The sequence below is a fragment of the Podarcis bocagei genome, assembly GCF_964188305.1.
Source record: "Podarcis bocagei genome assembly, chromosome: 13".
Lineage (NCBI taxonomy): Eukaryota > Metazoa > Chordata > Lepidosauria > Squamata > Lacertidae > Podarcis > Podarcis bocagei.
The window spans coordinates 32,620,077-32,647,769 of NC_138138.1; the positions used below are offsets into that span (position 1 = coordinate 32,620,077).

At 41.5% G+C, this 27,693-nt stretch overlaps 1 protein-coding gene across 3 annotated transcripts; it reads right to left on the reverse strand.

Moving 5' to 3' along the window:
* Positions 1–103: 103 nt before the first annotated feature.
* LOC308570482 (putative serine/threonine-protein kinase SBK3) lies at positions 104–25,809 on the reverse strand. Of its 3 annotated transcripts, none has more exons than XM_081165358.1 (5): positions 25,450–25,809; positions 18,438–18,611; positions 6,326–6,523; positions 3,984–4,186; positions 104–3,325 (listed from the first exon to the last, which is right to left on the reverse strand). In XM_081165358.1, exons 2-5 carry the CDS (start codon positions 18,559–18,561, stop codon positions 2,543–2,545), a joined length of 1,308 nt encoding a protein of 435 aa, XP_081021484.1. In that variant the 5' UTR covers positions 18,562–18,611; positions 25,450–25,809; the 3' UTR covers positions 104–2,542. The 3 variants fall into 3 exon arrangements, with proteins under 3 accessions (XP_081021484.1, XP_081021483.1, XP_081021485.1); XM_081165357.1 differs by lacking the exon at positions 25,450–25,809 and adding an exon at positions 24,686–25,408; XM_081165359.1 differs by lacking the exons at positions 18,438–18,611; positions 25,450–25,809 and adding an exon at positions 10,752–12,186.
* Positions 25,810–27,693: the final 1,884 nt, after the last annotated feature.

The window sequence follows — 27,693 nt, forward strand, 5'->3', positions numbered from 1 at the left end:
TGGATATTTTCCTGCTTGTGTGTAATGTACACAAACTCTGAGGTCTAACCTACACAAACACTGCATTACACTTTAGTGTGCAGAAGCATCATAGAATTAAGCCTTCTTTCTTGGCAACAATTTTATTACAGAAATTTCATCAACCATACAGTACAATAAATATACATATAATATCCTGTATAATTCATTATTTTAACAAGCCAAACCATTTTTTTCCTGCATTCACCATATTTAAAAAATCCATATATTTACTCTCAGGTATTGGTCTGTTGGAAACATAAAGCATTCTGGTTTCTTTGCTTTTAAAGTCCTTTGGTACAGCTGACGTATTGCTTTTTCTCTAAATAGTTGAAAGGGTAATTAAAATGGAGTTTCCAGCATATTAATATAGCACTATATCATGCAGCGACACCCTTCCTTTGTGGCCAAGATCCTCATATAATATTTACCCCCAAGAAAGTCCCATTCAGTTAAAAGTTTGTTACTTGCAGTTCAGCTTGTTCAATTGCTTCCTATTAATTGCACCTGGGAGATGAATGATCACCCCATGAATAGTCTCTCAGAATTGCTCCACTGACAATTTCTGTTTCTGAGGAAAGATGTTTTGATTACTGATCTCTTTTCTTTTCTTTACTGGTGAAACAGCACTATTTGGAGAGTGGGAATAAATTTATAACAGAAGGAAACGAGTAATTAAAGCAATAACAGAAACTGACATTTGGGTAATTCTGAATGGTAAATTAAAGAGGCAATTAATAGGTTATTTAGCACCAATCCCCTAATCAGGGGGCAAAACAAGATCTGAAAAGAGGAACTGCTGAAACTTTAAGCCTTAAATTTATAGGGATATGTTTCATCTCCCTGTAGCCTTCAGTTTAGTCTGCCATAAGTAAAAAAGCCAAGCTGACACTGCTTTAAAGATCCTCTTGACAAAGAAGAACCTACAGCTGTTTTTGGACTATGTGAAGTTAAGGACAGCATTTCCATCCACACTACTCTAGTGCTGGAGCTCTAAATAGCAGCCGTGGGAATCTTGTGGGAGATAGCAGCAAAACCTAACAAACACATATTCTTGCTGAGTTAGCATGAGAAGGGGCTATATCCACAGAGCTGTATTGCTGATAGATACTCAGACCACCAAATTAAAATTGGCAGCGAGGGCTCTGTGTTATGTCATTCCCTCCCCCCCCCCCCCCGAGAGGAAGGAGCATGCAGTACTTCCTGTTCCTCTCTCTCCCTTTGACAGCCATGGATGCAGATATGCCTCTACTTACTCCAGCTTTAGGTGCATAACTGAAGATGTTTATACTACAAATGTATTTTGCTTGCATAGTTTTTATTGCTACCATTGCTTGAACCAATGCTAGATTATAAGTAAACAAGCTATAGTTTTTAACTTACTTTCCGAGTTGTTGCCCAATCTTTATTGAGCAGGGTAAGAAAGGAGAGCCAACTTACTTCATAGCTGGACTTGCTAAAAATAAGGTTTTACAGTCTAATTCCTATTCTTTTAATTGTTCAGTTTGGGGTGGGATTTTAAAACTCTGTTCACCCCATACACATGGCCTAGAGGGATAAAGTGCAATTAATATATCCTCTCCTACCCACTGAAACCTATCCTATACTTCTCTCTGATCTTAATGCTAGCCATCACAGTGCTAAGGCTGGATATGAGCCTTCTGCTTGCTCTTTAAGATTAAAACTCAGCATTTCCCCACCCTAGGACTGGACTGAGGGGTGGGCATGTTGCCTTTTACTCTTAAATATCAGGTAGAGGGATAATCTCCAGTCTCAGCACTGTGGTGTTGAGCATTAAGATCAGGGAGAAATGATTCCTCTGACTGCTCTCCAGATATCCCCTCTAAAGGGATGCCAGAGGGATCTTTTATCTCTCCATAGGTGGATCTAAAGAGAAGGAAGAGGAATTTTATGCCTCAATCTGGAGATTTAAGTGCCCCATCTGCTCCTTAAAGAGCAGGCGAGATTTCCAAATCAGGTTGTGGACTTGAAGGCCTGGTGGTCCTGATCCGGCCTGTGAGTTAGCCATCCCTGTTTTAAAGGTACAGGAGCTGTGAGAAGCTGGAACAGAACTCTGCCTGTTCCTCATGGGCAGGCTGGTCCAGCGATCATATTTTATTTCTTTAAAATTGTCATAATTGTCTTTAAAAAATCATGGTGAGATGATACAGAAAATTCTGGACTGCAACACCTTAATAATGACATTGCCTAGATGCTCCACAAAAAGTAAGTGAACAAAGGAAGGCATCTCCGGCTAATCCAGCTAAAGAGGAAGCAACCGTTATCTTCTCTAGTGATGTTCCTGCTATTGAAATAAAGGTTGTTCTGCTGATACCATTGCTACCCAACTACACACTATCTCTCTGGCAGGGAGTAGATCACCCATTACTGACTAGCTAGTTCTATCCAACCTGACCAATAGCAGAGATGGCATTATACTGAACAAACTACTGCTAAGTCTTATTTCCCTTACTTGGGTCTTTCAACTCATTTCAGCATGTTCATGGAAGAAGATTATCTAAAATCAGGGCTGGAGCCCAGGCTCAGTTAGCCATGAGGCTTCCTGTGGACTGGGATTGCTTCCAGGGCTATGACCATTCTGAATGGTGTGGGTTTTCTCACAGAGAATTAGCTCAGGCAGTATTTCCCCTGGACAATTCTCCTGTGATCTATTGCCCAGGTTAGTATTGCCCCCAATAGCGTCATTGAGGAAGGCACCTGAATCCATTGTATTCAGAGGTTCATCTTGAGGACTCTGTGTCCCTCCACAGCTGTCCACCCGCCAAGGCAGAGCTAAGTACTTGTGCACTTCAACAGCAGGACTGCGGCGGTTAGGGTCAATGGCCATTAGGCGGCGGAACAGACCCAAGAGATGGGTGGTAAAGCCTCTCCACAGGGCCGGAGCCTCCCCTGGCACCGTGCGGTTCTGCCAGATGCCAAATTCCTCAAACTGAGGGTCAGGGCTCATGGCCACATCCCAAGGGAAGCAACCTGTACAAATACAGAACAGTAGCACGCCAAAGGCCCAGACATCCAGGCTGGGGTCTAGAGCCAAAGTCTCGGTGCCTTCCAAAAGGCACAATTCAGGTGGGGAGTAGGGCAGAGTGCCAGACATAGCAGCCACTTGTGTGCCTTCCACTCGTGTGAGGCCGAAGTCTCCCAGTTTCACCTGACGACACTCTTTGTCAAAAAGCATCACATTGTCCAGCTTTATGTCCCGGTGCACCAAGCCTTTGCCATGCATGAAATCCAACGCCTCGGCCAGTTGGGCTGCACACCGCTTCACCTGTACCTCAGGAAGGCCCTCCTGTTGAGAAAGAGAAAAGAGAGCAGGGGGTAAAGATGAGCAGTACCTCTTGAAAAGGATTACCCTCCAGCCTCCATCTTTCAGAGGAATGGGACCAGTTTGGAAGCACCGTCGTTGAGTCAAGTGCAAATGGACCTTTCATTGAAAGAAGCTAACTGTAGATGTAATTGCCTGGCTAGTGGTACCTATGATGTCACCTAGACACCTCCCCCCCCCCAATCCTTAGAACAGTTTTGCTATATTATCATCAGCTGCTTAACACTGGAGCACTGAAGGCAAAGGATAAACATAAAAATGGGGAAAGGTACTGTGGCACTTTAAAGAACAAAAAGGTGGCCAGTTGAACCAGCATTCAATTAATATGCTAGGCTGCAATGTTTCCCAAACTTGTGTCTCCCTAGCTAACAGGACCAGTGGTCAGGGATGGTGAAAACAGCTGGAGATCCAACTTTTGACAACAATGTGCTAGGGTGTGTTTCAGCCATTCATATTAGAGCCAGGAGGAAGCTGGAGCTACACTGCAGGCTCACTCTGAGTTTTAGATTACAATTGCTTGCATGTTTAATCTTTCCCTATACACAAAATAAATCCTACTTTCCCACCTGTGCTGAGACTCTCCCATTTGTAGGCCCCACAAAGTTTCCATCCCACTTCGTACCCCTGAATTCAGGATGGCACAAAGGTCACCAGCTGGTGCCAGCTCCTGTGCAAAGCCATAATGTGTAGATGTCTCAAAAGCAATGCCAGTGGTTCGGAGAAGGGCGCGGTGTGAGGAGAGGCAGAGAGCAATACAGTATTCCCGCAGGAACTCGTGCCTCCCTGTCCGCTCCTTGGACATCAGCTTCAGAGCCATCGATGTTCCTGCAAACAACAACAAAATGTCAGCGGCTGGACATTAGAGGGTGCCTGGGTGCCACAGCACCAAAAGTAGTGGCCATGTCACACATAAATCTTCTGTTTAGTACTTGATACCTGCACACGCCAGGCACTGTACCTCGAAAACACAGTTCACACAGCGGCTAACCTGTAAGCCCTTAGAAGCTGATCATCCTTGGATTGGGAGAAGGAACACTCAGGTCAGAAGCTCTGGAGGGCAATTCAAACTCTGGCAACACACTTGTTTTCAGAAATTAACTGCTGCATACTATTGTCTCCCCGGCAGGGGGCACTGCAAAGCTAGTTTCAAATGGTGAGGAAGATCTTTCATCTGGGTAACAGAAAAAATAATCTGTCCCTAACCTGGGTTTGGGACTCGGATTGAATCTGTTGTTCAGTGCCATACTCTTCTACATTTATGTGCAAATGGTTACCTCCTTCCTTCTTATTCTTACAGCTGTGAGGCTGGCAAGCTTGCTACTTGGACTGCTGCAGGCACTTGGCATCGCCAACACAGCACCTGCTGGCTGGCAGCTGCCCACACTCCTGGGATGACACAGCTAATTAATTACAGGATTTAGTGAACTAGAAGAGGGCAGTGGGGCAGCTTGGGCTGAGCTGCAGCAGAGCCAGCTCCAGGCAGGTCTTAAGTCAAGTGTTAGCCCCAGGGCATGTTTGCAGTTCTAGAGGGTAGGTTCTCTTCAAGACTAGGGTCAATCTCAAGACAAGACCACACTCTAATCTGGTTAACATCCCATTTCCCGCAGCAACTTTTACTTATCGTGTTCCTGCTTTCCTCCATAGCAGCCCATGGAATTCTGTCCTACTCCTTCCCAACAAACCTTTAGCTTTCTAAAAGGACAAATTTTCCTGTGATACTACACCCCTCCCCTAATTCTCACTGGGAGTGAGGGGCAAAGAGAAGGACAGTTCTTTTGCATTGTCTGTGGCCCTTAATGGCTCAGTACTTCTTTCCACATTGTTCAGCCAATATGGTTTGCATAAACTAACCCATGTATTCCTTGTCTGGCACAGTTCTGCAGCTTGCATTTTCCCTTTGTATCCCAAATATTATCCAAATACTATGGTTTATTAGCTTCTAATATTCTAATATTCACTAACAGACTTTGGTACTCTGGTCCCCAGCTGTAACAGCACATTGCCTCCTGTGGGCTGGTGTGGCCCTTATGAACATCAGAAGAACCTGCTGTATTTGTCCAAAGGTCCGAGTTCAGCACTCTGTTCTCACAGATGCAACCAGATGCTCATAGGAAGCCCATTCAATAACATTATTCCCACTTGTGATTCGCAGCAACTGATATTTAGAGGCATACTGACTCAGACAGTGGAGGCAGAAAATGGCTAGTAAACTAGATAAACTTCTTCTCCAACAATTTTTCTAATCCTCTTTTAAAGCCATTGAAATTGGTGGCCATCTTGACATTCTGTGGGAGTGAATTCTACAAGTTAACTATGTGCTGTGTGGAGAACTCTCTTTTGTCTGTCCTGAATCTTCCAACACTCAGCTTCATTGGATATCCCCAAGTTACAACATAATGAGACAGGGACAAAAATGTCCTTCCTCCACCCAGTGCATGAACTGTATACAGTTGTACTTTGGATGCCAATTGCCTTGGTACTCGGACGTTTTGGCTCCCGAACACCGCAAACCTGGAATTGAGTGTTCCAGTTTGTGAATGTTCTTTGGTACCTGAATGTCCGATGGGGCTTCCGCAGCTTCCAATTGGCTGCAGGAGCTTCCTGCAGCCAATCAGAAGCTGCGCTTTGGTTTCCAAACATTTTGGAAATCAAATGGACTTCCAGAATGGATTCAGTTCGACTTCCAAGGTACATCTGTACACCTCTTATCATTTCCCCGCTTGCTCACTAAACGAAAAGGCCTCAAATGTTATAGTCATTCGTCATACGGGAGTTGTTCCATCCTCTTGATCATTTTGGTTACCCTTTTCTGAACCTTTTCCAGGTGAGATGAACAGAATAGTACACTGTATTTCAAGTGGTCATGCTACAGATCTGTGTAACAGCATTACGGTATTGGCTGTTTGGTTATCAATCACTTTCCTAATGATCCCTAGCATGGAATTTGCCTTTTCACACTCTCACCTCTCTCACGATGCTGGATGTGCAGAACATGTCCATAGGAGCCACTGCCTAGCTCCTTGGCTATGTCGTATTTCTCCTCTACTTCTAGCTGAGGTAAGCTGTCTGAGGTGATGCACATGAGCTGTTCTATGAGCTCCTCATTGTCTTCAATATCTTCCAGAGCCTCAGTTGAGGTGGTGTTCTGCTCATGAATAGAGCCTGTGGAGAGAAAGGAGGATAATTTTTTAAAATTATCTGTAATCCACATGTAGTCTTCTAATTCTCTTTAATCCACATGTAGTCTTCTAAATTCCATTGGAAGATGAAGAAAGTTTGTTTTCTCCTGCTCTGGAGGGTTGTAACCTGCACCAATGGCTGCAAGTTACAAGAAAGGAGAGTCAGACTAATCATTAGGAAGAACCTTCTAATAGTAAGAGCTGTTTGACAATGGAACAAACTCCCTTGGAGGGTGGTGAACTCTCTACTGGAGGTTTTTAAGCAGAGGTTGGATGGCTACCTGTCATGGATGCTTTAGTTGAGATTCCTGCATCACGGGGTTGGACTTGATGACCCTCGGTGTTCCTTCCAGCTATACAATTTTATGACCCCATCCCATGATTCTATGAAGGCTGACCTCCAACATCAACAGCAGAGTAAGGGGAGAGGCCCCCTTTCCCCTCAGTTTGGCTGGGCTCATTTATTTATTTTTGCAAGAGCACAGAAGATGGGGAATCCTACACTTAATTACCGTATTTTTCGCTCTATAGGACGCACTGGACCATAGGAGGGGGAGAACAGGGGGGGGAATCTCCCCCTCTCTGCGCAGCGCCCCTTCAGCAAAGCGGCAGGAGAAACGGAGCCCCTTCCATTTCTCCTCCTGCTTCACTGAAGGGGCGCTGCGCAGAGAGGGAAAACTGTGCAGCACCTCTCCAGCGAAGCGAAGCCTGGAGAGCAAGAGGGATCGGTGTGCCCCTCTCGCTCTCCAGGCCTCAGACGGCTATCCACAAGCCTTTGGAGCGCAGTGGGAACTCCTGCTGTGCTCCAAAGGCTTGTGGATAGCTGCCTGAAGCCCCCGGAGCGCAGCCTTTGAAGCCTCTGGAGAGCAGCAGGGTGAAGGCACCCTGCTGCCCTGTGGAGGCTTTGCACAGCCATCCCCAAGCTAGAACAGCAAGACGGAGCACTGCGCAACGCTCCGCCTCGCTGTTCTGGCTTCGGGGACGGCCTTTGAAGCCTCCACAGGGCAGCGGGGTGCCTTCACCCTGCTGCCCTGCGGAGGCTTTGCGCAGCTAACCCCAAGCTAGAACAGCAAGATGGAGCACTGCGCAGTGCTCCGTCTCCCTGTTCTGGCTTTGGGCTTAGCCGCGCATCCTGCATTTGCTCTATAGGAATATTCGCTCTTAATTTTTGGAAGGGAAAAAGTGCATCCTATAGAGCAAAAAATACGGTAACGTAGGTGAGAGACAACAGATGTCACAGTTGCCTGAGGTAAGAAACTGTTGAGGACTTTGACTTTGCTTTCTTTGGGGGGAAATGGCATCTGGTCTGGCTGTGAGATAAAACAGGCGGTGGAGCAGCAGCAAGCTATGCATGCCACTTACCCATCATCAAATAAGAGGAAATGAACTACAAAAAAAGAGGTGAGGAGAGGACACATTTTCATAAGACGTGCATAAGTATGGCTGCAAATTTAGTGACAATCACTATTTATTTAAATAGACCGTAAAATATGTCTCACCACAGCGAGGGAGAATGTGAACTGTATGTCTGGCTCCCCATCTGCTGTCCAGTTACTGTTGATGGATAACTTTAATGCTCATGCTCTCTTATTTTTCTTTTTTGAACACAACTTGGAATGAACAGCCCTTCAAATCCTCCCCTGTGCAGTGCAGGACACAGGGCTCTCTTAAAGCTTAGGCTGAGGTTCTTCCTCCTGCCTTCTGTTCAAAAACTGAACACTTTATCCTGCACAGCCCAATGAGAGAAGGTTTTTGTGCAGTTGCCCCTGATTTTAATGAGGCGCGATTCAGGTTTGCTTCCTGAATCTCTTATTATCGAAGGATGGCACTCAGGGAAGTATGCACTTAGGAGAAGAGGCAGCGGGCGGGCGGGGGGGGGGGTTGTTAGATAACCAACGGGAGCAGGGAGCCAATATAGCAGCAGGCTGGGAACTGGAGCAGCGCCAGGCCAGAGGCATCCTTCCACCATCCCGCGCACCACGGGAGGACATTCCCTACATGCCGCTTGCCTGTGTGTTAGCAGATGACTCTGCAGTTTGAGATCCCAGAAAGACTTTCTCAGGGAGTCAGAGCAGTGCCTAGGGAAAACTGGCCGGGGTGGGGGTGCTGTGTTGAATGCAAAGCTCTGTTGCTCTGGGACCGCAATAAGAAAGGTAAAAGCAGTGCTAGGTAATCTGACCCTTGTGCTATGGTCTTAAGCCCCCACCTTCCTCTGTGCTTTTTAGGCAGCCGTAGGTATTCATTCGATTATGAATACGAAGCACACACATTTAACATTTCCCCTTCCCAGCCATTCTATACTTTACATCTGCTTTTGCATTCCTGATATGGTATAGAGCGAAAAAATAAACTAAAGGAGTTTGACTTGGAGGAGGAGGAGGAGGAGGAGGAGGAGGAGGAGGGAGGAGGAGGGAGGGGGAATATTCTGAGCACATGCAATTTCACATTTGAAATTTACTTAAATAGCACCATCAAAACTACAGGGATAAAATGGAAGTTGCTTCTGCTGCCCCCTGATGAGAAAAACATGGGAACATAGGACCGTTCTGTTGTAGAAAAGGGTAATAACAAAATGAACACCTGGAGCAGCGCTTACTACCATGTTTGAATGAACAGATTTACAAACTGCTAATTTTTAAGCTGAAAACAAATTTTGGATTAAAATATTTACCAATGAGAATAATAAAAAGATTTAGTGGCCAGCATTAAGAGGTTTTCAACAGCTGGCTTTAAAACTGAAATTTGAGCATTTTGAAATTTCTAATCAGAATTCTGAAAGTTTAACGACATGCTAAACATGCACACAAATTCAAATCAGCTTTAGAGTTTTGGTTTTTTGAATGAAATGTGTTTTTTTCCCCACTATCCCACACAGTGGGAAGTTTCAGGGCTATATCTTACCTAGGTTTGGTTTTCTCTCACTGGAGACTATTATTTTCTAATACTTGGGCTCCCAGCAGCCTAAGATCCTTCTTATCCTCCCCCACAACTGTCATAGTTCAAAAGCTTTAAAATATTTTTCATTAGTTTTTGTGCCAATCTAAAGATTCAACACATTTTATGAATAGTGGCTTCTATTCAGTTTTTTTTAAAAAAAATGTACAAATTTTGCATATTAGCTGTTTATCTTTTGATTTTCAAAAAAATTCTTCAAAACAGTAAATTCAGTTCTTTCCTTTATTTATTTAGCAAAACTTATGTGTTGTTAATCAAGATATCTAACAGTTTCCATGAAATTATATAAAAAATGAATTAAAATAGCAATAAAAAAGACTTTAAAAACAGTAGACATAATAAAATTATTAAAATGTCAATAAAACCAGTTTCAAAAACAATTGTAAATAATAAAAGTACGTCTGGGTAGACTTGCCTAAAAACAGTTTTTAGCAGACATTGAAAGCAGTACAAATATTGCACCTGACCAATATTAATTTTCTGGGAGTTCTGGAGAATGGGTGCTGCCGCACTAAAATATTGATTTCTCATAGGTGAATAATGAATATTATGTGGTGTTTGTAAAGTGCCGGTTCCACAGTTAACATCATTAGAGTAAGCTCTTATAACCCCAAATCAGATATCTGTGTGGCTGAATCATCATTACCAAATATGTTTGAGTTAAATACAGGTGTTTTCCCCTAAGTTTAGAAGCTTTTACCTGCTTATATTTAAGACCTTTAAATAAGTTGCCTTACCCTTGCCCCGCTAAAGCCCCTATCATGCTCACAGTTATTGCAGCTGTGCTTTTGCGGTCTCTGGGTGTCCCACTCCGCCAGTCATTTAGTTTGTTGATTTAAAATGTTTTCATCATTATTTCCCTTTTAAAAAGTTCAAGCAGCAAACAGAAGGTTAAAAATATAATAAAACATAATTACAAGATTACTAAATAAAGCGCGCGCACACACACACACACACACACACACACACACACACGTTAAGTATGATAAGGGGCTAGTTTCCGATCCACCCTAAACCAGCAGGAATCATGAGCAAGCTGAGCGATTCAGGTCAGGAGTTTGAAAAGGTATGGCTTGCAAGGTAGTGGGCTTTTAATAAAAGCTGTCTATCATAAATTTAAAGTTAAACGGAAAAATTTTTGGGCAACCATGTGTTCTGGGTAGAAGCCTGGCCCCCTCATTTCAGGGATGCTTCTCGTGAGACCAAAGGCACACAAACAGCAGGCCCATTTTGGGGCCAGTGCACTAGATACTCACAGTTGTTGGTCATCATGAGATAGCAACTAGGAACAACGAGCACCTTTTAGAAAATAGAGGGGAGATTCATCAATCAGCGGGGTGAAGTGTTTTCTCCCCAGCTTTCTGGTGAATACGTTGTTTAGGAGGATAAACATGGGAGAGACAGCGGTGAGTCAGTTTGCATATTAGGCACCGTAAAACACATTGGCATGGGCATGCATCGCACAGGGATTTGCTGCTAACTCATCAACAGCCAAGAAACCATATATGGCATAGAAAACCCTCCCTTAAGTAATCACCTTATCCTTCACAGCCAAACTCTTCTTCATCTTCCAGTATATAATTCACTGTTGTTTTTGAAGCTATAGAGAAGTTGTTCATGGAGCAGTCTGGTGTGACTCATAGCAGAAAGATGGTGAACACAGCAGTTTAAACTGGATATGATGCATCCCATTGTGTGTATGTTTTTCGCTTCATTCACATGATGACATTCTCATTCAAGTGGCAGCCTGTGCTCCCCCACCCCCAATTTAATTTGGATTTTCTTGATCCACAGACAGTGTAGTAAGGGGGGAAATGTTACCCAACTGGGGATGTACTGAAACTCTTTCTGTTGGCAGGATTGTTTTGGGTTGTTGTTTTTTAAAAAAATGTTTTTGGCAATGCTTTGCTGGGTACCATCGATCACTGCACCGCCTATGATACAATATGATATCTTTATTGTCATTGTCCCATACGGAACAATGAAATTGAAAATTCTACATAAGACATTCAAAACCCCCTAAAAACTCTGAAACCCCCATTTTAAAATACAATATACCCCTATAGAGACTCCTTATACTGCGTTTAAAACCAGAATTGCATTTGGGTAGAAACTGTTTCTCAGGCGGCTAGTCCTAGTCTTTATAACCCTGTACCTTCTTCCAGAAGGCAGAAGCTGAAAGAGATCATTCCCGGGGTGCGCACTATCCTGCGCTATCTCTGCAGCTTTCTTATGGCACCTGACAGCATAGATTTGATCTAAGGTGGGAAGAGTGCACCCAATTATTCTCTCTGCAGTCTTTACAATCCTGAACAGCATTATTTTTTCCCTGGTCGTGCAGCTCCCAAATCACACACACAGACCATAAGTTAATACACTCTCCACAGTACAATGGTAAATGCCATCTGAGAGATTGTTTTTCTGGAGGATTCTCAGAAAATATAACCTCTGCTGTGCTCTCTTCATAAGGTCTTTGCTGTTTTCTCCCCAGGTTAGGTCATCTCTCAACTCCATTCCCAGAAATCGAAACACCGAGACCTGTTCCACGCACTGGCTGAATATTCAATTTACATTTACTAAAGTTCACAATCATCTCTTTTGTTTTCTTTAAAGTAAGGAGTAAGTTGTTTTTCCTATACCACTCCCCCAACTGCTGATTGGTGCCTGAAAGCACTGAACAATTTGAACCCTAAGAATACAGCAGCAGCAACCTCTAATATTCAAATGCCAAAATACTCCTTCGGTGGGTGGCATACATTTTAAGCTATCATTAATGGAATGTTGTCGCAAAGAAGCATTGTAATTTTGGGGAAATTGATCTGTTATTAAATTCTAAAAACAGAAGGGACTCAAATTTCCTGGAAGTCATAATATATATGGGAATAAACCTGGGCTGTTAAAAAGTCATTAAAAGGCACTCTGGACATATTCAGACACACTTTTATTATTTCATATGTTCCTTGACAGAGCACTGCTACATTATTATGCACTGCTAGAAAGACAAGCAGGTTCCTTCTTTTTTCCTTCCGAGATCTGCTTCTCTTTGCCTTTGCCCTTCAAGTGACACATGTCCAGCCTCTAAATCAAATGGTGATGGTCTTTTCCTGTTCTCTGCCCTCTCTTGCCATGCTTCGGACAGTCTGTGTTCTGTGTTCCCCACCACTAGCCTCTCTTGCATATTTATCCTGTCAAGAACATTTTTTAAAAGCAGCTGAAAAATATTCCAGAAAGGCAATTCAGTCAACCAGGGCTTTGCAAATTTGGCCTTTGCTGCATACCTGAAGTACAGGTTTCCCATGAAATGGATATAGGGAGAGATTATATTGCATATAATGCTTTGAGTGTACATTTACACTGCTCAGATTATGTGTGTCAGATTATGTGCACAGCCATGGAATCCTGAGTCAAAAATTTTCCAAACTAGGACCTCAGCTCTGGTAGTCCACATTGCAATCAATACCATAAAAATTGTAACTAGGGTAGCAACATTGTAAGTAGTGGCTAGAAAGCTAGGTGGCCTTAGGACATTAAATCTCCAGTCAGCATTAAAACTGACTGGGTGATCTTGGGTTGTCTTTCACTCTAAGTTGTGCTGTGTGGTGGGTGCTTCACAACCAAGTACAGTACTGTGCCCTGAGCTACTCAGATAAGGGTAGGGGGGGAGGAAATAAACAAGCAGTAAGCCAGGAATTTGCTGAGAGCCTTTCTCTCACCTCTGAGCAGCCCATTCACATCTATAAATCAAGAAGGGAGTTCAGCTCGGCTTGAATACCCACCACCTCTGGTTTTAGAAGTTAAACCTTGCTTAGCTTTCTCTCTTTAAGAAACTGATAGTGATAGACAGTGCAGATCTCGATAGGGCACTAGCTTCAGTTTCACTCAGCAAACATGGTGCAGGAGGAGGGAAGGGAATGCCCTGCAGACCTGGGCAGGTGTTTGCTCTTTCCTTGTGAGAAATTGCTGATAGGGTATTGGGTGCCAGGTTGCCCTTGCACAGCGATATTAGAGCTCCTGCTGAGACAGAATCTCACACTCAGTGGGCCCGGCTCTGAAACCCACAGGGAAAATATATGGCCACTGGGGGGGGGGAGTGCAAGCAACCTGCCTGATAGGTCTGTAAAAGATTTTGAAAAATCTATTGCCATGGATTGCTCTTTTTAATCCACCTTGCTTTTCAACCAAATATTGGATCTGATCCGGGCTTACTATCATCCAGGACTCACCAGAACCTAGCCTGGTGTTTCAGTACCAAGGCTCACTGGAACACAAAACTAATAATAATGACTAGAATACCACTGAGTTGCACAGCATGCTTTCCCCTTCACCAATGAGCAAGTAGAACCAACCTTCCCACCACTGAAGTTAGGAGCCCTGACTTCTTCACACCGCTCAATAAACAAAGACTGCCCCAACCCTATAGGTAACACAGATGGTTGCCTAGAGCAGTAGACTAACCAGAAAAAAATATTAAGGGGGAAGAGTCATAATTGCATCACATGTAATTTTTCCAGTTTGAGGTTCCCTTTCCCCTTCACAATTTAAGTCTGCTGGGACTTTCCACAGAAAAAATTGTAATGACTGGATAAACTCTTGTAGGGGGAACAAAATTTCTCTCCTCCATGGTTTCCTCAGTTGCAGCTCTTCTCTTTGATCCATTTGCGTAAACAGAGTAGAACCCTTGGGGAGGAAATATTCCTTCTTCTCTAGCATACTAGATGCTTGTGGCTTGGGCGAAGGTGTTCATAACAAAATGGAAAGATGCTAGAGGTTTGTGTTCATATTTTCTATCTGAAACAATCATTTTTAGAACAAATTTAAGGACTGTGCTAATTGGATTATAAATAGCATGGCTTTTTTCCACCATACACACAGACAGAAAAGACACACCCTTCCTTCAAGTCAAAGCAGTGAAAAAATGAGCAAGATAATTTTTATATTATAATATTTAACATTTTAATGAGAAGACTTTTTCATAGCTTGCTTCTTTCAAGGTTGGGATTACTGAGCTCTTTTTACCTTTTGCGTAGCCAGAGCTAAGGATCTACTCCTAAATATTTTGTGATTCTGTGTTTAATTTTTGATTCTCTATTATAACTTCAGTTAACATAGCCCCTCCTTCCTTTGTTCAAAGAACCACAGGAGAGCCAGCTTGTGGTTCTTTGAACATGAAACTTCTCTTTTGCTCTGAACCTTTTTGTTCTTTAGCCTGAACAAGATATCGCTGTAATTAGAAAGCTCTCTTCAGTGTTTTTTAATAGCTTAGCCATTCCAAGATAAACATATCACCTCTCTTGCTTTATAGTTTCCCCTTCTACCATTGTTCCCTTTCAGCTTTCAGCTGTCTCAGGTCAAACGACTGGATAAATTACGCTTTAACCACTATGGCTAGTAGGTGTTGATAGATTTATCCTCTGTGAATATGTTCTAATCCATCTCCCATATCCCAATTATCTTTTTAGCTTTGACAACGTCCCACAGCAACAGGATTCTCCTCCCCTGCAATCTTCTCTTGTTGATGGAGTCTTCCATGCAATTTAACTTTTGCTTTTGGGTGTGTGGGTTTTTTTTTGGGGGGGGGGGTTAAACATTCCATTGGGAGTAAATTTCCAAAAAAAAACAAACAATTCCATCCCTACTTCTCTGTCCTGTTGTGCTTAAGGCAGAAACCTAATGCCTAACTCCATGGATATACTTTTGCTTGGGCTTCTAAATATGCACAGCCACAAAGGGTTGATTGCAATTAAGAAGGAAAGAGCCTGGTGAACTGCTTCCATCCGGCTCCCAGTGGTGGCCTCCAACTGTCACCACAGCAGCTTCTGAAGGACCATCTTGCCCTGCAGGGAGCAGAGAAGAAGCAGTTGCAACTTCTTCTGAACAGACAGTAATATTTACTGTAAGTGGTTTGTTGTTTTTTTAAAAAAGATGTTTATTTTAGTAGCAATCTAAAGTAAACCTCTTTGTGAGCTTCGCCCGAAAAGTGGAATATAAATATCTTCAATAAATATGGTTTTTGCTTGTTTGCAAGGAAATTAGATGACATAGGTTATTTAATGAGCATCCATTCTGATTTGTTTTTGGGGAGGTCTGATGACACATCAAAGCAAGTGTTGCCTCACATTTTCCAATGCGTTTCCTGATCACTTTCCTTATAGCAAAAAGTTCGATCTTTGGGGGAAGCAGGTTTGTTGCGTAAGACCTCCCAGTCAACTATAATAAGGCAACCTGAATTTGCTAGTATGTGAATGAATTCCACTGGAAAATAGAGAGTCTGGATTAGTAGTAGTTAGTGTGCTGAACCATGACACGGGAAAATTAATGCTGAGCTGTGAAGCTTGCTGAGTGACTTTCATTGAGTCATTCTCCCCCTGCCTAACCTGCCTCAAAAGGTTGCAGTGAGGATAAAGAAAGGAGTCATGTTTAATACCCTGAGGTCCTTGGAGGAGTGCAGGATAAAAATGCAGTACATAGGAATGCAAACAAACGCACACATGGTCAACTGATGATTGAGCATAGTCTCAAGCTATCTATTACCTATGGGAGTTTTCTGAGCCAAGTTTCATCTAGTTTAAGCCATGGACTCTGTTTTAATTGCTGGCGCTCAGCCCTTGAAGATGTGAAGTAATTAATTAGAAGAGAAAAGCTCTGAATATTGGCAGATTTCAAACAGGCCTCAATCAGTCCTGATGCATCTGGTTTTAGGGACAAGGGCTTTCAAGTTAAGAAGGTGGAATAGCCAAAAAGTCTTCAGCCACAGCACCTCTCTTTTTAGAAATTAATGTCTAGTTGTCGTCTTCATATATCATGATTTGGAGATCAAAAAAGATGCCTCTATAAAAGGATGTAAAACCTATGTAAGGCAGAGTGACATATTTTATTTTATTTTAATGTAAGCCACTGAATCACTTTCATTACAAATAATGTTACAGGGCTGCAGATATTTACAGTATTAACCTATATATTTAGTTATCTATCTAGTTATATATTTATTCAATAATACAAATAATGATAATTGGCAGAGGGAAGACTGCTGAAATGGTACCCACTAGACATTTGCTCCAAAACACTTTTTAAAGTGTTGTACACATATTTTAATAATTGGGGAGGATGAAAATAAACTGTAGTTCAAATAAAGAGTTACGTTAAAAAACACAGCCATTGAACCATTGGGAAAGATAATATTGAAAGAGCTTGAAAGCAGATGTATGTAGTGATAAACCCCTCTGCGAAGTTGCTGTGGGTGCTTTGCTTGCCACTGTCAACGATCACTAAAAATGCCATGCTTATTAAACTTGTTGCTGACAAGAGCTCCAGAGAAATCATATGGTTTTCTTGGAAGTTATTTCTAATAGTTTATTTGCACTAGAAATGTAATATGAAAACAAACTCTATGTTGAGCTGTGGAAAGGAAGATTCCCTCTGTATGCCACAAGGCCAAACTCTTGCTGCTGCTGCTGCTGCTGCTGCTGCTGCTGCTATTACTGCTAATGATTATTATGCACCTTCAATTTACGAGAGAGAGAGAGAGAGAGAGAGAGAGAGAGAGAGAGAGAGAACAATTCTCAGGTCTCTGTCTCAGGGAGCTTACAATATATCTTTTTATTGTAGAAGAGACAATAAAAGTATAGAAATAAAGGGTGAGAGATAAAGGTAGCATGTGTGAAATATATTTGCGCTGCCATATACTTTACCAATTTGTGATATTTAAAAGAATATTTATGATATTCCTGCATTACAGTGACCGTAGTAGAGAGTGGGAGTGTTTAAATGACCATTGAATTGAACTGATTTATTACGGTCACAGACCAGAAATATAAAAGACCATTAACCATAACAACCAATTCATTCAGAGGAACTTTGAAATTATTCTATTTAAATTACAGTTCAGATGCTGTTTGGGGCTGGAGTTCTAAAAGCCCTGTTTTGATCATAATTGTGAGATTGAAAGCACCGATATTCTTAATCAGTTGAAATTTTGAATTTAGAAGTTGCATTGAATTTACTTATTTAAAATGACTCTGAGTAACATCGTGTTAATAATCAAGCAGCATCTGTTACCTAATTTTCATACAATCAAGTGTTCCCACTGATATGCTGTTACATATTCAGAGCTTTTATTATTGAACTCAGTTGGAGTTTCTTTGAGTAAACATGCATTTGTTTTGGCCACGGAGCTGTATCTGTATACACGCTGGAGAAGTCATTTGAACAAATGTAGATTGCAATGACGGTTGATGAAACATCACTTCTGGGAAGCTCCAAAGGTTTTCCACAGTGTAATCATGATTATCTCTGCCATGCACAGATTGTGAGAACATATATGAACACACTGAACATAATGCATGATCAATGTGTTTTGCAACACTTACAAAATTCTGAGCTATTTGCAAACCATTTACACTGGTGAGAAAGCAGTAAGGGAAAAGGCACCACAAAAGCACCATGCAAATATTTTCTACAGGAACAGTCTTTCTTGCAGGAAATGCAAAGACACATTTGTGTCCCCATTTACCCTACAACATTCAAACATGAATAGCACTGAATTAATCCTGAATTATGTCTATTTAAATGTGCTTCCAGAGGATGTTATTGTGGGATTGGTGCTGTTCATGCATCTAAGTCTTTTCCAGCATTCAGATGGTTACATCGGCATAAAAATACTAGCTCATAATTCCCTCACCCTTAATTTAATCCAGTTTTACCCTTTGTGCAGAAAAATCTGATAAGCTAAAATAGGCCCAACTGTTGCTAGTGATATCTGAAGGACTTGTCTGCGATATTAAGCCTCCATCTGCAAGCACTCTGAGAATATGCAATTTGTTGAGTTGCACAAAACAATTTACTGCTAGATCTAAAGCCCTGTGCAACTGAAACATTTGCAAGCTCATGCTGGTTTTACCTCATGGGCTGGCAGGTATATGTTCCCCTTGTATCCTAGAACTTACCTTGATCTGGAAGGCACTTCTGAGCTGGTGCTGTAGAAGTCTTTTGTGGAAACACAACAACAGACCATTCTCTTGTTGTTGCTTGTTTCTCGTGTCCTATGGCATCAATCTGCCCAGGTGCCATCGTTTCTGGTGCCGGCTGAGCTGTTTCCTCTCTGGTCCAAGCTGTGTACACTGGGTGGGCAGAGCGTTGCAAAACAGTCAGATTTTTGCTCTGCTCAGCCTGTCAGTTGTGCCTGTGAGAGCTGGCTCATTCTAATCTCTCCCACTGTGAGAAGAAGGCAACATGTGTCACAGGCTCAGACACAAGCCGGGCAGGCTTCCAAAGTTAGGCAGGGGAAGCAAAGGGAGAGCAGTGAGGTGATGGCAACAATTCACGGTGCCAGAACTAACTCCAAGCTCATCACCTGTGTGGGCAATGAGAGGCTGGGTATTGCTCAGGCCCAGGACCCTCAGCCCAAAGAGGTGAGCAGCCCAGGTAGAGAGATGAACTTCTGGCAATGGGGATGAAGGTAGACAGGTATGGGGATAAAAATAAAACAATTTTAGTGATGAAATATTACAAATTAACTTCACACCCAGAGGATATAAGTCTGGGTTTGAATGAATTCACACACATTCACATAGTGATTGTAAAATCATATGGTGGCTTCTACTGTATTTGTAAAAGAGCCACCATAGATCAGATTGAATGGCCAGATCTGATACATCACCTCCTATGCAGTACTTTAACTGGAAGTCTTTCAAACATTCAGTATTAAATGATGTCATTAAATGATAAGTAAACATCAAATAATGAATTCTTGTGCGAATCACTCACTATCTGTGACATTTTCTAGGCTCACCACCATAAAGAGTTGTACATGATCAGTGTGGGAAAATGATTGCTTGTACATGAGAGCATGAGCAAAGTTCTTATTGTTGCAGGGTGATCTCATAGCTAGAAGCATCCTTGGAGCATGAACAGCGCGTGAACAGCTCGTGCTGTCCTATATGATTGGCTAACGTAGCATGGCCTGATCGCTCGCACGGTCTAGTACCGAAGGTCCTTATCTGCTGGCTAGAACAAATTGCTTGGCTTGTATTTTGTATCTTTCCTTGGCTTGTATTTTGTATCTTTCTATTTCACACAATAAAAGCTGTGCTGCATTAGCCCGAGGAGCAGCGATAGCCCTAGGAGCAGCCATATTTCGGAACCCCTCATGGTGTGAGACTGATTTTTCCCTGGATGCCGAGCTGCAACTCGACAGATCAGTTTCCATTTTTGAGGTCCCCGGACAAGGTGCTTATAGCTGTACCTCTTAAACTTACCGGTACTTATTTTTTTAAAAAATAAACAAAAGAAATAAAAAGAAATCTTGGTAGTGGCACCCACCCTGTGGAATGCCCTCCCATCAGATGGCAAAGAAATAAACAACTATCTGACTTTTAGAAGACATCTGAAGGCAACCCTCTTTAGGGAAGTTTTATTGTGTTTTTAATATTCTGTTGGGAGCCTTATCATTATTATTATTATTATTAAAAATATTAGAGCTGTTTTCAACAATTATGTTTTAAAACCATATGGTAATATCCATATAAAAATGTGAAAATGAGTAATGAGCAAACTATTATGGAAATATGTGTTCTTAATAGCCTGCAAAAACTTGACAGAAGAGAAATGTTTTTGGCAGGCGTTTAAAAGTTGAAACAGAAGGCAGCTGCTGAATCTCTGTTGACAATACTATTCCATTCCGCAATACTGGGCTGATGGCACAAGAGACTCAGTTTCTTGTCATCAAGCGAGTCTCAACAACTCAAGAAACCAACAACGTTCCTGCAGATTATCTATGTGATTGAGCTGCAATGTAAGAGTTCAGGCAGCCGAGGTACCCTAGACCTCGTGTAAGTCTTTCAGGGCTTTATAAATTAATGCAAGGACCTTGAATTCACAGTAGATGGGGAGAAAGTACCTATGTTTTAACAATGGTGTCAATGAGCCACTTGCTCATCATGGCTAATATGAGTTAAATGGTGATGCTGATTGGGAAGGGGGCAGTTCTAGGCGTAGTGATGGAGGATTGGGTGACTGCTACTTTGAAATAGGTAGTGGTACAGCTACTTATTAATATTTTTTTCCTGAATCCTAAGTCACTTAAAAATGACTATCTGGTCACAAATACCCCCTTTGGGGGCAAGGTGCTGTGTAGGTGGTATTTAACTTCTGGCAGCTCCAGGCATTTTTGGAGGAAATTGATTATTTGGAGCCATATATCAGTCTGGGCCAAGCTTTGGGATAGAATTTGCTTTTGTCAGGATGGAGGACCTTCATTCTTGCTGGATTTGTCAGTGGTTTTTGATACCATTGACTATTGTATCCTTCTAGACCAATTCTGTGACATGCGGAATCATGGACACTGTTTCACAATAGTTCCATTGCTTCCTGAAAGGTTAGTTTCAGAAAGTGGTATTGGGTGACTATACCATGGCCTTCTGACAATTATACCATGCAGCAACTATGCCTTGAGCTCTGGGCTTTACTTAAATATGCAAAAAAAGAAGAAGTAAATATTTGTATGGAGAAAAGTTATCAAACTAGAGGATGGTGACAAACACATCTCTTTAAATATGAACCTTCCCCAATCAAATATAAAGGAGTTGAAGACTGATTGGAAGAGCAAAGGAGATTTCAGAGCAGAGGTGAATCCCTCTTGACTGGACTCCAGTATTGGAAGTAAGCCCAGATTGGACATAGTATCTGAGGAATGGGCTGCAATTAGGCAAGCAGTTGATGGGGGGGGTAGAGATCCTCACAAGAATCAATTACCGATGTGATTGGGGCAGATCTGCATTTAAAGAGGCTGAATTGCCATTATATATTTAGTTATTTTGGAAAATGTTGGTCTGACTCTGAAAGTGCCTTACTGAAAATCACATCTACTTCACGCTGTGGTTAGCGAGCCCATCTTAGTTCAATGCTCCTTAAACCACATAACGCTTTATCAGAAAACTTATATCCTAGGAAAGAAAGTTGGATTATCTAACAGAAAACCATTCTTATTTGTAAAAGATTATTTTGTCCATATATATGAGCTGCTTCTGAGAAACTCAAATTGTGTTACAGTGAGAGGACTTTGTTTTCTAGAATGATATAGTAATAAGAGACAGCACTGTATAGTGACAACAGACTGGGAGCAAGCAAATATGCAGTTCAGATCTAATTTCAACCACAGATATGCTCTTTATCTGTGTGGTGGGGCTACTCTGAAAGCACATTGTCCTTTTCTAGTCAAGCAAACAATTTTTTTCTCCAGGCCTGATCTTAGAGGGAGCAGACTGTTCTGTGAGACTGCAGCAGAAGGTGACAATGCACAACACTGATTGACTGGTACCTATGAAACTCCTAATTCATGACATACAGCTATGGGTGTGCAATACACTAGATATTCCTGCATGTCTAACTACTTACACCTGAAGATTCTCTATGTGTCGGGAGTGGGTAGCTAAACTGCCACCTTCCAGATGTTGTTGGACTCCAGTTCCTGTCAGCCCTAGCCAGCATAGTCAGGGATAATGGAAGTTGTACTCTAGCAACATCTATAAGCTTTCTTGAAAGACAGCATACTTAATGTTACTGATATTTCTCAGCAATACATATAAGGGAGTGAGCAATGAGTTCACAGTGAGCAATGGTAAGGCCCAAATCATTGGTCTACGTTAACTGGCAGCATTAAAAGAAGTCCCAGAACCCTTAGTAATATGCAGTTTATTTGGCATTGAGAGTGCTCCCTTGAGATAGAAAATGGAAAACCACTGTGATACAACACTGAATATTAATACTATCAGATTTTAAATACCAGTGCATGTCATCTATCGAATTATCACTCATCAGATATCAGATACTGAAATCAATATGTGCCAAATATAGATAACAAATATCAGGAGAATATTCAACATATATTTGATTACAGAGAATATTTGACATCAAAATACACAAAAGAGAATTGTCAGGAACAAGTACTGTATGTTTCAGTCCAGAAATGGGAACTGGCAGTGATTACTTGGTAATGAGGGGAAAGTAGTCACATATGCCAAGGCACTCTCTTATTTACCATTTACATGTCCCATAACTGGTGCAATGACTTTGACCACTGGGGAAAGCATTGGCTGGATCTGAACTAGAGTCCAAGGAAAGAAAACCAAATGTTCTCCAAATAAATAGCTAATGAACCTGGCGTTTGCCCAGCATAATCCAAGCAGAGGCAAGGAGTGAAAGCAAAGGTCAGGATGTGGTGTCTGAGTTAACTCTGCAAAAATGATGGGGCTAAGAGCCAACCCCCTAGTGCGACCTATTCTGTGGCCCCTTGAGATATTTGTGGTGAGAGGGGATCATCCCATAAACCCGCCTTGTAACATTAGGCCAGCCCAGCCCAGCAGCTGCCTCAACTATTTACAATGGCTGGCTGAGGTCCTGCTCATTTGCAGCTCTGGGACATGCCCTACTTTACAAGGTAGTCTAGCTGCTTCTCCCTTTTACAAGCAAAAATAAGAAAAATGTTTGCACCAAGAATTAGAAGCCTTAATTTTTTTTGCAATAAAACAAAGACATCAGTTTAGCCTTCTGGAAAATGTGTGCCAAGTTCCTACCTATTGCTGACTTCTAGTTTTCTTTCAGGTTAAAGTGTCCAGGTTCATGTGCTCAGGTTTGTATGTATAGCTAATCATTTTCATTGTAGGACTAAAAAAAGCCAGCAACAGAGAATTAGAAATTAAAACCTATTCTGCATGCTTAGATTCTAGATAGGGAATTTGAGTTTGGAGAGAAGCTGCAGCCTCTGACCTACATGGAGATGTGATGTTTGTAGTTACTTGTAGGCAAGAGAGGAGAGAGTCCTATGATAGCCCCTTAAAATCTGACTGATTTATGGGATTTAGTAGGTAATGCTTGTTTCATCAGATTCATCTGATTCATAAATATGATGAAGGAGAACACTTTGTCCATGCTCATTTTTCAATATTACTTAACATGTTCTAAGGTAAGTCATGTAATTCAAAACAAGTGCTAAATCTGGGCCTTGATGAGTCCAACTTCATCAAGTAGATCAAAAAAGGATGCCTATTCTGACAGATTTTACAGTGTCACTGCAAATTCCATGGTTTCACATCTCAGTTGCTTTCATCATCATTATTTTTATGGTTAAAAGATGTATATAAACCCTTCCCCAAAGGCTGGCCCAGGACCTGCTGTTGTACCTTTAACAGGAATTTGACATGCAGATGTTAGCGGGCAAATGCTGATTTCCGTGCTGTGAAAAGTTTCATCTGATTATTCCTGCACACTTAACAGCTATAAAACACAAAAGGGTAGGCTATCATCTTCCACTAGGCACAATCTCCGTGCTGCCTCTGAATACTAGTCACTGGTGAACAACAGTAGGAGATGGCTGTTACCCTCATGTTCTGCATGTGGGCTTCCCAAAGGCATCTGTGGGAAAGAGAATGCTGGACTAATGTTCCATCTAGTCAAGCATCCTGTTTTCACAGTGGTCAACCAGCTGCCACTTAAATAGTAATTGTAATTAAATTACTATTAATTTAACAGAACATTCAAATAGTGATCAAATAGCACAGGTTATAAGTCTGTTATGTTATGACACGCTGATCTCTGTGTTGAGACACAATTGCCTGACGACCTCAGAGCTGAAGGGACTATGGTTATGCCAATGGTCAGGGAACAACAGGTTACTGGGAGGCTGCACTCTTTGTCTCCCGAAAGAACATCAATGTAAAAGGGGACCATCCTAGCTCCATCCATCGTCCAGAGAAGGAGCAGCTGCAAAGGACTTGCTTCTGTCCTCTCTACCAGAAAGTGACACTTGGGGGGGAAATTGCCTGCTGCTCTCGGACTTCAAGAGGCAAGGCGAAAGAACACACTGGACCCAGCCATCGTCCAAAGGAAAAAGAGCCACTAACTTTAATTAGAGGCAAAACACTGGCAAGGGAAGATGAGCCTGGCCCAAACTAGATATAAATGCTTTTAGCCCTGTGCTTTGTTCTGGCCTTGAGGGACTGATCTCTCTTCTCTGCCTTTTCTTTCCACTCCCTTCCCTTGTGTGTCTTTCTAGTTTGCAAGCCTAGTAGCAGCACCTCTCTCTCTTTATTGCTTTGGGAGACAATAACTGTCTGAAAAGTAAGGTGAAAGTAATTAAAGGGTTTTTGAAATGGATTCCCAGAGAGACCAAATGCCATGTTACACCTCTATTATCTACCTTTCCATGGTGACAGCATCCGATCACCACTGTTCTCATAGGGGAAATGTTCCAGTCTCCAAGGAGCACGCCACAGCTGTTGCTGCCGCCATGGTGTCAGCTGCAAGCAATGCATCCTTGGAGGCCAGATCTGCTGCCCCTATGGATCCTGTGCTGTCTGAGACAGATGCCTCCTGGGTGAGCTAAGCCTTGCTGGCACATGTGTCTCAAGTTGCCTATAGAAAACTCATTATGTCCTTTGTACACTGAAGGGCTCTGGAACACTCAAGTTTTTACGGTCATGCTGCTATTTTCTGTATGTTTGTTTCTCAGCTCTGCCCAATGAGCACAAATCTGTTCAGATGTTTTTGTTGTAACTTTTGTATAATTAAACTTAAACTGTTGGGTTTTTTGTTTGTTTGATTGATTTATCTACTTGGTGCCTTGAGTATCCTCTTCTTTGCTTTTGGTATTTTCCTGCCAATTTTATACTTCAGTTTTCTGTTTATAAGCTGCCTTAATTCCCTCAGTTCCCTTCATTGTAGTGTACAAACTGTCTATCATTAGCATTTCTGTGCTCATTTAGAGTTTCATATTTTTCCTCCATCTATTTTAGAAATCCTCCCATTTTATTTTTCCCCTCACACCTCTTTATGGCATTCCTTTGGTCTGTTATTAATAACTTGAGGGTTGTTTCCCCTTTGTTTTATGTTCCTGCCTTTTATTGGTAGGGTGGGCGGGTATGCATTGAAATAGATTTGGTTATACTTTTCAGGAATACTTACATGATTTTTTTCTCCTCACGCCTCATTTTGTTTCCTTTCTGTTTCCTTTTACATCCTTCTGTTTCCTTTCACTATATGAACCATTGACAACTGCTCATATTTTTCTATGCTTGGCAAATTACTTTTATTTTGAAAAACATTCATAAATACGGTATGTTCCCCACAAATAAATGCCCCACTCCCAAATCCTTATGCTAGTTTTGATCAGAATATCATCAGTGTCTGTTAACTAGACTTGAACTGAGCACTTTTTGTCCTTTTCTATCCCTGGGTTTGTTTTATTTATATTTTATTTAACAAAATGTGTAGACAGCTTAATAAAAAAAGAAAAACAATCTAAACTGCTAATGCATATAAAATCAATGAAGTCTAAAAACAAATATAAATAATGAAATTGTTTTTTATGATGTTACCGTGGAATAGTGAACTATGTGAACATCTTTCCATGTTTTTTAAAAATACCCCCATGGGGTGGGGGGTACTGAGGTGCCAGTATTCATATATTGATAAAAATGCTGTGGCTACTGCCACAAAATGGTTGCCATGGTACTGTGAGGAGAGTACCAAGATACCCTGCTGCTCCCTTTCCCTGAAATTATTGTGTGATTTTTCTCAATTCTTAATTATTAATTTTCTTCAGTTTATACTCTACTATCAATACTTTCCCCCTTCACATATTTTTTATTTATGCAGTTGCATTCATTTATTTTCTTTATCCAGTCTGGTTTTCTACAGTTTCTCTTCCAAACAATTGCTACTCTCAAAATACTCTCCAGATATAGTTTTCTAAGTGTCAGTGCCTAGTTCTCTTATGTTTCTTCTTTCCTGAGATGTACAATGGTTTCAACTATTTTCCAAATTCTGTCTCTCATTAGTCATTCTTCCTTGTGCAGTTACTTTCTGAAATTCTGTTTTCCTCATGTTAGAAACTGGATGGAAGTTCAGTGTGTAGCGCTCTTTCTCTCATAAAATCTACAATGGCTCTGAAGAGGTAGCTGCAGTTTTTCAAATCAACTGTTGTTTATTTCAACTGTCACCAACTGCCGGTTTCCTATAGGAGAGTTCCCACCCCTCATCACTCTTTTGAAACTTTTGTCCCCTTTTGTCTTTGTCATTTTCTTTTTTTTAACAAAGCACGGGACCGCTAAGTTTGCTGTTTATTGGGATGATGATTACTATCCCGAATGCTCAGGCACCATATGAAAGTTAAAACAAAGAAGCAAATTGTGTCCACAAGTTTCAAATCTAGTAAAATGCCTCAAAAGAATATACACAATATGATTCTGTTGTTTCACATTAATTAAACAACACCAAAAACTCCTACGCTCAATCCAGATTGTACAAACAAAAGAGCAGCACAGAAGAGATAATCCTGTGAACATACCTTTCTCTACTTTATAGGGGGCAAATATTATTAATTAATTAATTAATTAACCCTATAAAATTTTCTTGGTAACGGACAGGAAGCATTTTTTAAATGCAATACTGAGCCTAAGGTTGCAACCCTTTTTTTTATGACCAGAGGTTTCATGACCAGGTCTAGCTTTCCCTGACATTTCTTCTTCATGGAAACGAAAAGTTTTGATTTTTGCATGTCATGCAGTGGCTAATCCACATCATTTACATAAAAGTTTTTTTTATACTGCCTTTCCATTGTCAGGGCAGTTCATAAAGTAGTACTGAAATACAGTAAGAAATAAATTAACTTGGCCTAGAATTTCAATTAATTTCAAGTGCTTCTCTAAGGATTTTCAGGGTCTGCCTGTCCCTCATCCTGCTATACAAAATGATTCACCACAACCTACCAGAATTTCTGAGCCTTTGAGGGCAACGCTTCTGTCAGCGTAAATATGTGTACTTTTAGAAGGAAGGTTGGGTACGAATCAATAGAATTAAATAAATGTATGCTTTGTCAAAATTCTAGGAAAAACAGCAGGATATCTATACATTACTTTTTCTAATGGTCTTTCCTGAATTCTGTGGAGGAATTGTAACTTGTATTGCCTTTCTTACCAACTTGAATATTTGATTGACTGTATATATTTATATATCAATTGTTCATCTCCTCCCAATAAATATCAGAACTTTAAGAACACATGAAGAGCCTATCTAGTCCAGGATTGTTTTCACAGCGGCAACCAGATGCCTATGGCGTGCAAGTAGCTTATGAGAGCAACATCACTCTCCCACTCCTTATCCCCAGCAACTGATATTCAGAGCATACGGCTTCTAATCCTGGAGGTA

Excerpts from the sequence above, each read along its gene's own strand:
- LOC308570482 (XM_081165357.1), bottom strand. The coding sequence starts at position 24,800 with ATGCATTGCTTGCAGCTGACACCATGGCGGCAGCAACAGCTGTGGCGT. Across the intron at positions 18,612-24,685 it reads GATGCTGTCACCATGGAAAG|TGTACACAGCTTGGACCAGA; the intron begins GTAGATAATAGA and ends CTGCCCACCCAG. Across the intron at positions 4,187-6,325 it reads CATCCAGCATCGTGAGAGAG|GAACATCGATGGCTCTGAAG; the intron begins GTGAGAGTGTGA and ends TGTTGTTTGCAG.